Source organism: Pezoporus wallicus, unplaced genomic scaffold, assembly GCF_028554395.1.
Source record: "Pezoporus wallicus isolate ANWC-B61680 ecotype Strahan unplaced genomic scaffold, APGP_CSIRO_Pwel_v1 contig_6897, whole genome shotgun sequence".
In the NCBI taxonomy this organism is placed as follows: Eukaryota; Metazoa; Chordata; class Aves; order Psittaciformes; family Psittacidae; genus Pezoporus; species Pezoporus wallicus.
The window spans coordinates 1,811,643-1,823,850 of record NW_026636510.1 but is presented as its reverse complement, the minus strand read 5'-3'; the positions used below and the strand labels follow the sequence as shown (position 1 = coordinate 1,823,850).

The 12,208-nt window shown below is 38.0% G+C and overlaps 1 protein-coding gene across 8 annotated transcripts in view; it reads right to left on the bottom strand.

Moving 5' to 3' along the window:
* Positions 1 to 12,208, bottom strand: part of PEX5L (peroxisomal biogenesis factor 5 like) — a 108,792-nt gene that overhangs the window by 37,624 nt on the left and 58,960 nt on the right. For 2 of the 8 annotated variants that reach the window (XM_057400466.1, XM_057400462.1), the window contains 3 exons: positions 4,595 to 4,660; positions 2,692 to 2,796; positions 1,204 to 1,242 (listed from right to left, as the gene is read on the bottom strand). The exons of 2 other annotated variants lie outside the window; for them this stretch is intronic. In XM_057400466.1, coding sequence (XP_057256449.1) covers positions 1,204 to 1,242; positions 2,692 to 2,796; positions 4,595 to 4,660 — 210 coding nt within the window. The remainder of the gene's footprint in view (positions 1 to 1,203; positions 1,243 to 2,691; positions 2,797 to 4,594; positions 4,661 to 12,208) is intronic. 4 more of the 8 variants (XM_057400463.1, XM_057400468.1, XM_057400464.1 and 1 more) reach the window with 3 other exon arrangements.

Here is a 12,208-nt window from a genome sequence, read left to right as displayed (position 1 = left end):
GTTCTATAAAATCCCATTAGTACCAAAAGCTTACTCTGTGGATCCTCAAGTATTAAATTTGGCAGCTACTGAATGCTCTCTCACACCAATAAAGTGACTTTCATTGAATGTAATTGAGACAGAATCACAAAAATGGATGCTGAACAGCCTGTTCAATTACCAAGAATACCCCTCTACTTATTGTAGTATACTCATTACTGGTGGAATGATGGTCTAGATTCCCAGTTGCCACATATTGGTGTAGCCACACTGCAGTCTGCATTACATAGTTGGTTCATGTTATTTGAAGATTTCTTTCCAGATCTGATGATACAAAATAATACCTGATGATATAAAATAACCTGTGAGTTGGAAGCTTTACTAGGATTTAATTCACAGTATTTATGTCAACAAGTGATGTATTTTACAAGCAGGGCTTTGCTTGGAGCATAACAATAAAATGTGAATCTTTCTCTGGCTTGCTCTGTGTTGGATATGTTTTTAACATTTTCCAGAGGAACAGAGCAAAGAAGCATCTCTCAAAATACAAACTCAGGGGTCTCAGTACACTGTTACTCTCAAAATGAGGACTTTTGTGTATCAGGTTACACTTGCGCTTCCTGTGGAGTCTGCTTCTGATCAGACATGGTTAACCTATTCATCAAGGCTTTTGGAAATGAGAGATTTCAGTTTTTTTAGTGTTTTTGTTCTTTAAGACTTATTTTTATTTTTAGAATAGCCTGTGCTCCTCTATCTGGGCTCGATCCCTGCATTTTACTTGCAGTTTTCTTGCTAACTGCAGCAATGGAGCAACATAGATACCGAACATAAACAATTACTTCCTAAGACAGACCCATAATGGTTTGGTGGTAACTTTGGAAAGACTGGGCCCTACTCTCATGTTCCAATTTAGTCTGGCTTGGGGGTTTTGCAGCCAATTTGGAGCCTGCATGTTTTACCCTGTGAGCAGCAACCACATCCATCTGTTTCATCATGTAAAGAGCAGGGACAAACACTTAGGTAATGGTTAAATGTGTATCACAAGATAGCAGTGCATTGTTCTGAATGAATGGTCTCAGAGAAAGGTTTACACTGATACACTGAAGAGACAGCATCTCAAAACGTTACAGCCAGACAATTAAGATACAAATGATGTATGCAATATGATAGTATAACTGCACATCACACATACATGATGCAGAGATGGCTATGGGAAATACTCACTTTTTCACTTGATTCTGCTTCCTTTTGGCTTCTGCACCCCTTTGGTGCATAGCAGGGAAGTAGGTATTTGTGTTTAGTGGAAGAAATTACACTGACTAACAGATACAAGCATTTTACTAATCAGTTTATCATAAGACTGTTGCTGAGTAGACTGACGGACAAAGACCACAAATAGTGCATTAAACATTTAATGAACCCAGGCTGAACTCCTGTCCCTGTTGAAGCCAATGGAAATTTTGCAGTTTTTTGTAGGGGGAGTGTGGGGTAGAAGGAGCAACATTTTTTGTTGGTTTCTAATTGTTTGCTAATCACTTAGAAAATTAGAAATGATGCCTCAAAAGGAGCATCTTTTTCCTTTGTGCAATTGCTTTGTAGGCATTAGAGCTCACCACAAGCAATGTATGGTCTCCAACAGGGGCTGATAAGGAGATTGCCAGACCTGGTTTCCAAAGGAGTAGATGATATTTCTATGTGTGTGTGTAACATTAGAAATAATATGTATGTGTAATATTAGTGCTGGGCATCTGTGATGCTCCGTAAGAGAAGTGTATGATAGCTGTAGTCCTAAAACATGAAAGGAATAAAATAGGATTGTGGATTTTGTTGAAGGCTCTCACATAAAAACAATTATGTGTTCAGATTACTACCATTAAATGTCCTGATGAGTAGGAACAACAACTTGTGTGCACTAAGTATCGATGGTAAACTAAACGCATTTGCTTGGGGAACAAATTAATGTATGTGAGTGATGGAAGGAAATAAAATCCATTCTTGTAGTAAGATGGAAGTGGTGTGTGTTATGGTAGTGCTCAGTCACGGTCTTCAAAGAAACCAATGAAACCACGTAAGGTTCAATGGCTGCTCCCAGGTGCAAGGTCTGGTGCTGTGACATTACGTCCTTCTTTTGAACTGAGCTGGGGGATTGAAAGCAATGAGGTGCGCAAAATTAACATTTGACCTGGACCAGGAGTAGAATTGCAGTGAGAGCTTAGGGATGGGACCTGAGATACTGAAAATGACCTATTGTGAAGTGGTTGTTTATTTTATATATGCATTGAGTACTATATTTGCACTGCAAGTATTTGTGGTGTGAATACCGATGGCATGAATTGTAACTGAAATCTTAAACTGGTTGCAAACAACTTTCTGGTAAGTAACATACACTGTACTTTTTACAGACCCCTTTATTTTGGGAAAAAATGCATTTCAGTTTAAATTTTCAAGTCAAAACATCTAACCCCCAAGTGACTGCACCGTCTACACCACGCTATTTCCCCCGCGTTGGTGAGGAAACTTGGTGCCGCTGGTGCGAGCTCCTCGGGCAGGGGGTTCAGCCCGGCCTGCCGCAGCTGCCCTTAGGCACGGGGAAGCCGAGGAGCGGGTGAGGTTCCCCCTAGCCGTGTCTCCCGCAGCTGCTCGGCCTCCCCCGTACGCCGGGCCCGGCCGCCAGCCGCTCCCCGGCCTGCTCGGACCCCGCGCTCCGCCCACCTGTGATGCCATAGTAAGGAGGGGCTTTTCCTCTGCAGACTCCTCCCTCGGAATCTCCTTCATCACCATGGCAACAGCCTTATCTGCCGCCCTGGCGCCTTTCCCCTACAACAGCGAAATCAACAATGGCGCGAGTCAGCAGCGAGCCGAGCAACCACCGCGTCCCAACACACCCCAGAACCGACCAGGCGTTGGCGGCTGGAACCAAAGCGTGGTTGAAAGTAGAATACACAAACACCGTTCGAAAATGGTAACAGTGATAAATCATCCGCGAACCTGGCAGTTAACAGCGTGGGAGGGGCCTAGCCATGGCCTTGTGGCTGTGTCAGAGTTGCCCCAGTGAAGTCACTAGGAACACAGCAGTGCCGTGCTGTGGCTAGACCTGCTGGAAATACTCCAGCGCCAGCCCAAGGCTTTGGACCTCCTGCAGAGTATGGTCTCCATATGAGATCCATATCAGGATCGGTTCCCTCAGGTAATTTTAGTTACCCAAGCGTTTATATCTGAAATGCCTGGGTTTGTTTGGGTGTTATTTATGTAGTTTTCTATTTATTTTTCTGTAAAAACCATCACTGAGCTGAATTTGCAAATAAAGCACAGTTCCTTGTAGTTCACTGAGGCAAACTCTCCATGAACCTCGAATGTATAAGCCTGGGCCTGCAGTGGTTATAGCTCTAGTAACATCTTAAAAAGCAATTTGCATCATATAAACAGTCTGGGGTTTATTTTTGCTAACAATATACGGAGCCAAATTCTGCCATCATAGCCATTGTCACAGTTCTCCCCAAAATGGTCAATGGTGTTGAATTTAATATAAGGATTTTTTTTTTTTATTTTTAAACTTCACTTTAAATTCACTTAATACATTATAAATATTCAAGACAAAATATTTCAACATTATTTAATATTTTAGCCAAAGAAAAATGCAATACCATTGTGCCATGCTCCCTTTTAAGCTATAATTTTTATATAAAAAGGGTATTTATATTCTTGATTTCACTCAAATTTCTGTATTTTGAGCTCTTGCAAGTGACGGAGATAGTCTGAGCATGCACAAAAAGCATAGCAGCAGAACTGTATTATGTTACTGACACTGGGCGTGTCCTTACTATTATACTATAAAAGCTCCTGTTGATTTCCATGGAAGTTTTAGCTGTGCAAATTTCCATGGAAGTTTTAGCTGTGCAAAGACTGCAGGATCTGGCTCCATAAAAGCAACAGTTTCCACTAAACTTAATATATTTAAATACTTTATAAGTCCATTAACAGAAGGGGTTCTTTGCTACCACATCATATACTAGAACTACTTTCACTATCACGGTATTCTGTGTCCAATGAAAGTATCCCCTATTGCTTGCACTGAACTACAAGTTGTTTCAGAAACATTTAATCGGTTGCAGGTAAAACCATTACATACTATTGTGGGTTTTGAAGGAATTTTATTAATAGTCAAGTTAATCTTAGGTTAGCTTGCTTGTGCAACACATCACAGTTACCCTACAGAGTTCTTTGCATGCTGCAAGAAATTTTCAGAGCAGAAGTGTCATAAAAGATAAGCATGCTGGATTTGTGATGCCTTTGATATCCAAAGAACTGCAGAGTCACTGTAAAATTAAGTATATTTAATTCAATGGGAATTACTTCTAATTGGTAACCATATCAAAGGTTCTTGGCCAATTACATATTTTGTTTGTTCATGATTTATGTGACATTCCAGGTCTATGAAGTTTGTTTCTAGTATGACGCATGGAGCTATCCTTAGCTAGCACTAATAACATGCTATTTGATCTTTAGAAAATGTAGTCCTTTTGTGCTGAGTGCTAGAACAAAATAGTTTATCAACTAGAAAGGATGCATTGGAAAGCATGCAGTGCTTTTTATTTCTTGCAGAGTAAAAACCCACCAAAGCAAAGGTCAGGTCACTTTTGTGAAGACAGAGCCACTTTTTCTTCAAGGTTTCACCTACTGCCTGAAAAGAGTCATGATACTTGTATTAGTGCCTGCTGTTAATCTTTCATTAACGTAACTGCAAAACCCTGGGAGTGAGTGGTTGATACCATACATAAAATCTGTCTCACCAGTTTACAGTGGCTATCGTACAATGTAGAATAGTAACCTGATGACTACCTCTGTGCTATTTTTTATGAGCAGAATTTGTATATTTGCTAGTCAAAGCAAGTGATTTGATATAACTTTATTAGTTTTTTTTTAGCTTTCCTATAAGACTGCATGTGAGTCAGGTTGATTTATTTCTGGCTACAGGGTCTATGGTATGAAAAACATTGTTCCGAAGGTAGAAGTTACCAGGCAATTTCCTGGGTACCAAAGAGAAAGCTACTGCAGTGAAATAGCTTAAATTCTCTGATTCTGGTGGAGTGATAACACAAGTGCCCAATTCATTGGCAATCCAGTTCTTAATTCTGATGACAAGCAATGGATATAGTTGTCCAGTGTGAGGTATGTAAGCTTGAAAATTTTGGTCTCTGCTTGCCATAGTGAATATTATGTATTCAGTCCTTGCCTATGGAGTGATTAGGGAGAAGAATTGGAGAGGAATAAAAACAGGTTTTATATGTCTAGAACAACCTTGTTACTGGTGTGAACTGAAGCTGAAATGATAATTGAAATGATAATATCTAGCACATTTATTACAATAACCATTGATGGAATTTTTCTTTTTTTTTAATATTTTATAAAAGATGCTGTTTACTTGGCCTCCTTCAATATTAAGTGTTGTTTCTTAGTGGTTTGGCTTGCCATATGTTACAGTATTTTATTGCTCAAACCCTGTAATACTATAACAGCTAATCTTACACTTGCCAGGTCTTTAAAGTGAATGTTTTGTTGATAGTGCAGAATTGCAAGATAAGTTATTTTCTCATGAAAACAACAGTTTAGAATTTCATCGTTCCCTATTTGTCTGCAATATATAGATTGAAACAGATTATGCAGAGCGTGACAACCAGTGTACAAATCAAGACAAACATGAATTGATGAAAAAACCCATAATTTCTTTACATGGAACATACTGCTTAAGAAAACATGTCAGTGTTTCATTATTCAATACACTTAAAGAGAAACAGTCCCTTTAGGTGATATCTCCAGAGCAAAATAGGGAGTAAAATTCTGAGTATTCCCATGATGCTAAATATTTATAATAGAATAGGGTTGAAAACTTAATAAGGGTTTCTCTAGGTTTGTCCTTTGGGATCAGGTAATGGATAGTAGTAAACATTTTCAAAGGAGTATACTGATTTGCCAAGATTTTGTAAAGAAGCAATATTTTTTTTTTTTCCTCCATCTGGTGTTTCTGAATAGTTACAAATTAAATTTTGTACAAGTGTACAAGTCACACTATTTAGAGGTGGCAACTAGTAGTGAGTATGTAATTAAGGTACAGTAAGAGCATCTTGATGTAAATTTCTAGGGCAGCAGACAGTTTTGGTTGGTTTTGGTTTGATTTTTTGTTTTTTTTTTTATTTATTTTTTTAAAATCAGTGATGCAAATAGCTTTGTAACTGTGTTCATGTACAGTAAAGCTGTTCTTTAAATATATGGGACCAATAGATCACCTTCAAGTCATGATGGGCAGATCAGTTAGAATGAATACATGGTCATAGAATCATAGAATGGTTTGGGCTGGAAAGGACCTTAAGATCATCAAGTTCCAACCCATCTGCTGTGGGCAGGGACACCTAACAGTAAACCATGTCACCCAAGGCTCTGTCCAACCTGGCCTTGAACACTGCCAGGGATGCAGCATTCAGTACTTCCTTGGGCAACCTGTTCCAGTGCCTCGCCACCCTCACAGTAAAGAACTTTTTCCTTACATCTAACCTGAATCTCCCCTGTTTAAGTTTTAACCCACTACACTAATACTTGAAACATTACTGTTTGGTGAAATAATATATAAATCTGTAATTCTTCATTACAGTGGTTTGCAAATCTTTTCTCATTTGTGAAAAGCCAACAGCCAATGCTGTGTGAATATTTGACATTTTTGCATTAATATTTAAAACTGTAATGGTTAATTACAGGAATTCTTTGTCATCTTCTGTGGTATAAAAGGATTTTATCTAAATTGATAATGTAATTGTAAGTTTGCTTTTGACAAGTATTTAAGGTACGGGAGTCCCAAATTCACCTTTCAGGAATATTTTTACCACTTATTCTTGTGAGAAAGTGAACAGAAAGAAATTGAGTGACTGGATGATTATTTCTTTTTTAAAGAATGCATAAAGAAATTATGCCTTTATATAAATTTGAGCTGTTCTATTTAGTTTCCAAAGATCCTAGCAAGCTGTTCCAGCTTTACTTGACACTAAATGCCTCTCTATTCACTGAGCTATTGGGAATCATCTCAGCATGGGCATGTTTAAAATTAAGCTTTTGTAAAATTCAAGTTTTACCACAGCTTCCCCTGTGAAGACATTTGATAGAATAAAGTGCCAGTACCTGTGTGATATCATTACTGAATTCATGTGGTATCTCTCCTGTTTAAGGAGAAACAGAATAATAACTTGCTGTATTTATGAATATACTGCCAAAAAAATAACCAGCTGTCCTGAACTTTTCACATCAGGCTATTGAAGTGTGTTTAAAAACAAAACAAGAACAAAAAAACCCACTGAGTACTTCTCAGTCCAGAATGTCTTGAAGTACTGATCTGCTCTTTTAATAGCTTTAATAGGTGGGGGAGAGTTTTTGTCATAGAATCATAAAATGGTTTGGGTTGGAAAGGGCCTTAAGGATCATCCAGTTCCACCCCCCCGTCATGTGCAGGGACACCTTTCAGTAGACCACATCACCCAAGGATTTGTCCAACCTGGCCCTGAACACTGCCAGGGATGGACCTTTTACCACTTCCTTGGGCAACCCATTCCAGTGCCTCACCACCTTAACAGTAAGGAACTAATTCTAAATATTTAATCTAAATCTACCCTCAGTTTAAAACCATTCTCTTGTGTCCTATCCCCACATGCCCTTGTAAAAAGTCCCCCTCTAGCATTCTTGTCAGCCACCTTTAGGCACTGGAAGACTGCCCTAAGGTCTCCCCAAAGGCTTCTTTCTCCAGGCTGAAGAAGCCCAAAGTAAACTTTATGAAAGATACATTAGTGGTAACTTCAGGTTGTAATAGCTTTAGTCCTTCTGTGTTAGGATAAAGAACAGATAGAGCTACTGTATGTGTTGAACTTGGGATGCTTGGCTGCTGTCCAGATCCTGAGGCAGCTGATATATTAGACTTGCAGAACTAATTAAGCAGCCTATTCAAAATGGGCTTTATACACCACAAATCTTTGTGTTTTGAGCAATTTAAAAATAAAAATGAAGGGACAAATTTGTCTTTACTGTTTAAAATTATGCAGTGCTAAAATTTTTACCTCTCGAAATGAGCACACACTGCTATGCAGTGGTACCATGTGAGTTCTAGTGTTCAGATTATGACTGTGAGCTCTTGATTTCACATAGGATCTGTGTTTATTACTTTGTTTTCTTCCTTCTCAGGCTTTTCTCTTCATGTTTTCTGCATGTGTCTGACTTTTAATCATCTATGCTTTTCTACTGATTTCTAGTGGTGGTATATCTTGCATTTTATATATCATTGAATATAGTGAGAAACCACATGGTGACGTACTGTTAGGAACCAATACAAGATGGTTATTTAAACAAATTCTGTTTCATCAAAACTCTTGTTAGGTTTGTATTATGAGCTTGCTACAGTTCATAGCTGAGGTAAATGTGAACATACTTCCGTTAGGCAGTGCTCAGTTGGCTGTGGTTTAGACACATATGTCCTGAACTGGAAGTAGTATTGTCAAGGTAGACCCGTTTTCAGGTCCTGAGCTAGTATTTCCATATTGTATGTGCATCTTTAGAACCTCTTATCAAACTTTCTGTTGTCTTTCTGGACTCATGACCTTTATTGGCTCATTCTTATGAGATTATGATGAAATATGTTGGCTGCAGTGAAGGAATCAGGGATAAGAAGGCTTGGCTAAGAAGTAATTTACAGTGAAGCAGCTAAATCCATACTGAGTTCAAACTTTACATCTTTCATGTCTTTCTCTTTTCATTTGCGTATTGATAGAATAACAGATTCAGTATATGATTTCAATATTAATATGGGAAGACTTTACTGCATACAAGAAAATTGGCAAAGAAAAAGATAACAGCTGATAAAAGGTTAATCAGCACAAACATTCACATTTACCTTCTTTGGCTTGTGTTTATGTCCTTTAAATGGACATAAATGTCAATACAACTGGTTTAATTGCATTCCAGTTTGAGAAGCATTTGCACTGAAATGGCATTGTTAGGTTTTATGTTTATTGACCATCAGTAACTGTTGGATTACAGTTGCCCTCTCTTTAGAAGCTATCTCATTTCGATGCCTATAGGTCAACTCTGAAATACAGTTGTATTTGACTTCAACAATTTCAGGGAATAGCTGTAGAATTTTTCTCTCTGCTTAGTCTGTGTCAGGGAATATTGAAATCATTTGATTCAGCAATTGGCAACTTCAGATTTGTTCTGTAGTCTTCAGCAGAGAATACTGAAATTTTGTCTCTCCCTCATTTTGAGTTAATTTTATGTTGACTTCAGTATCATAAACCCTACTCATAACGTACAGGTAATAACAGAATTAGTTTATTACTATGAAAATGCATGTACTGAATTAGAATAAGGCATTCCTGTAGTACTTACTAGTTCAAGTGAAATTCAAGGAGCACAGATCATTTTCAAAATAGGCTGGTGACTAATGTACTGTCCATCATTTGAACGTGAGTTGACTGTGCACATAATGTGTCAACTATGTGTTTTGTTCACTCCCTCCCAGTGCATAATGTAGGGGTTCTTTACCTCTTGAAAGCTGCTACACAGTTCTTAATGGGTTTGTTTCGTGAAATGTTTAGAGAACTCAGACTGTCTGCGGCAGAAGTTGTAAGATTAACGGCTACACAGTAAATCTGACATGCTAATTTTGTACACATGAAACTGATAAATTCTCTTGGTATGACTTACAGTTTTAGAATCAGAATCATAGAATGGTTAGGGTTGGAAAGGACCTTAAGATCATCTAGTTCCAACCCCCCTGTGCACTTCTTTGCACGTTTTCTTTAGTGGAGTTTTCCAGGGTGGAGTTCATGTTGAGTGAAGGGCTTCAGCAGTGGCAGACTCTATGATAAAGTTAGGACCACAGAGATCTCCTGGAACCAGTCCATCAGACAGGATCTGCCATGGTGTGTGTGTGTAATGTAGAGCTTACTTCCATGGCACAAGAGTGAAGGTAGTGTAATTCTGATGACGTTTGTCCACATGTGCAAGCAGTTGGGCATTATGTTTTATGTGTTGTTTTCAAATGATAATTTAAATTTCATTTCCTACTAAAGAAGTAATACCACTTGAGTGATGTGCATGTCCTGGAACTGTGATAGTTTGTCAGGAGCTCACATCAGTGAGAAAGCACTAAAATCTGTGCCTTTAAACATTTGGCACACATATATTCTATTTAATAATTACCAGTGTTTCAGTAAAAAAGAAACTGGATAGGAGATATTTTCAATAATCTTCCATATGCTCATCTTCAGATGGGAGATGGGAACACAGTTTAGCAAATTTTCCTTATATTCCTCTGCTGGCTCACAAGATGAGCTAGATGTTTCAGCTGACACAAGTTGGTCACTGGACCATAAATAGCAAATGGAAGAATTTATGATAAATACAAAAGGTTTCTTATCAGCACACAGTATGCCCTCTTCCACATGCTGTTCTTAATATACCTTAAGAATTAGTCAAAGATGTATGTAGATATGAAGCATCTGTCATTGACCTGTCATTTGCACACCCTGCCCCAGACACAGAGGATGTTAATCCAGAATGTTGAGTAAATTAATACATCTAATATCAATAGATTATAAGTAATCTGTGGACATGTAGAACTCTTATGAGTGCTAATGCTGTTCAAGATGTAATGACACAGCTTAGACTAAGGAGATTTGATGGTAAATTGAGTAAACAGGACAGTTAGAAAAATACACACATAGCATGTGCTTTTTTAAAAAAAGATTTGTTTAGGAAGAACAATGAAATTTAGAGGTGGGTTTTTTAATGTGGAAAAATCCAAGGCTTATCAAAGCAGGAATACAGAATAGTCTTTGTAGAAAATTCAGACTATAGAACGTTGTCCTGAGCTAACTGAAGATTACAAAACAACTGTTTCTGAGGCTGTCATATAAAATGTTTTATAGATGTAGTGATGGGGTAACTCTCAGTGAAATTAATAACTGTTCATATTTAACCTCAGACAATGGCTTAAGCTACAGAACTTGAGACAAGCATTTAACTTTTTGTACACTTGTCACAAATGTTTATAGATTTTGGGAATCTTCCTTTTGGCAGTTTTGCTTGGATCTACTTCTGTATTATTTCTGCCTCTAAGTCTTTTGCTTAGAAAGAGGTTCCTGCTCACTCAGGTGTGGGGTCCTGAAAGTCAAAACTTTATTGTTACTAATATAGGAAAGGCAGTGCTAAGCAGAACAAAATGTGGAGTTGTGGCATAGCTTAAACATTCCTACATATTTATAAAAAAAAAAGGACAGATCCAGCTGTTCCCAAAACCTGTTGTACATTAACTGTTGTGTCTTGATGTTGCGGAAGTTTCTCAATTAAAAAATGACCTTAGATATGGCAACATAGAAGTATTTTGGCCTCATGTAAAAGGTGACCTCTGAGTCATTCACAGCAGTCTGTTTTCAGTCTCAGACTCCAGCCTTTGCAGAGAAAGAAGTGGATGATCTCTGGGAAGAGGTCAGTCTGTGGGTTGGTTCTCTTTTTTATTACTTCTTCATCTGGGGCCAATGAGACTTTAAAAGTGTATGACAATACTTTTATGTATGCATAAAAGACAACTAGAATAGCGCCTGGAATATGTTGCAAGTTCTTCTAAAAAAGAAGGTGATGCAGGTTCTGTTGTTAAAATGGTATAATCTGTGATCTCTCTGCCTGGAACGTAAAGAAATGTGTAATCTTTTCCCCCCGGTGTTTGCAAGCTTAAGTACTGTGTTGTTCTTGTTCCAGATATCATTATAAAAACATACACTTCACAGTTGTATGCCTGTGTAGCCAAAAAAGGAATTAGGTCACATTAGCCCAATATTCTTATTTGTGGATCCTTCCTCTAGATTGGAAAGGCAAAGAAATAAACAATTTAAAGGAAAAAGAAATCTCTTACAGAGCTGAAAGAAGGTTCTGCAATCATACTAGTCCAGTCATATCCTATAGTTGCAATTCAGTGGAAGTCATAAGATCATTTAAGTCCTGAAACTATGGTTTTCTACACAGAAAAGAACTGGCACACCTGTAGAGAATATAACGGAAACTTTTATCAAAACTACTGTACGGACATGGCAGTTGTCTCTTGTTTCCTCTGGCTTTTATATTGCCAGATTTAAGGAGCCTATATTATTTATTGTAGCTGTAAGGATGGGTTTACTCTTGTTTTAATAGCCCTTAAGGA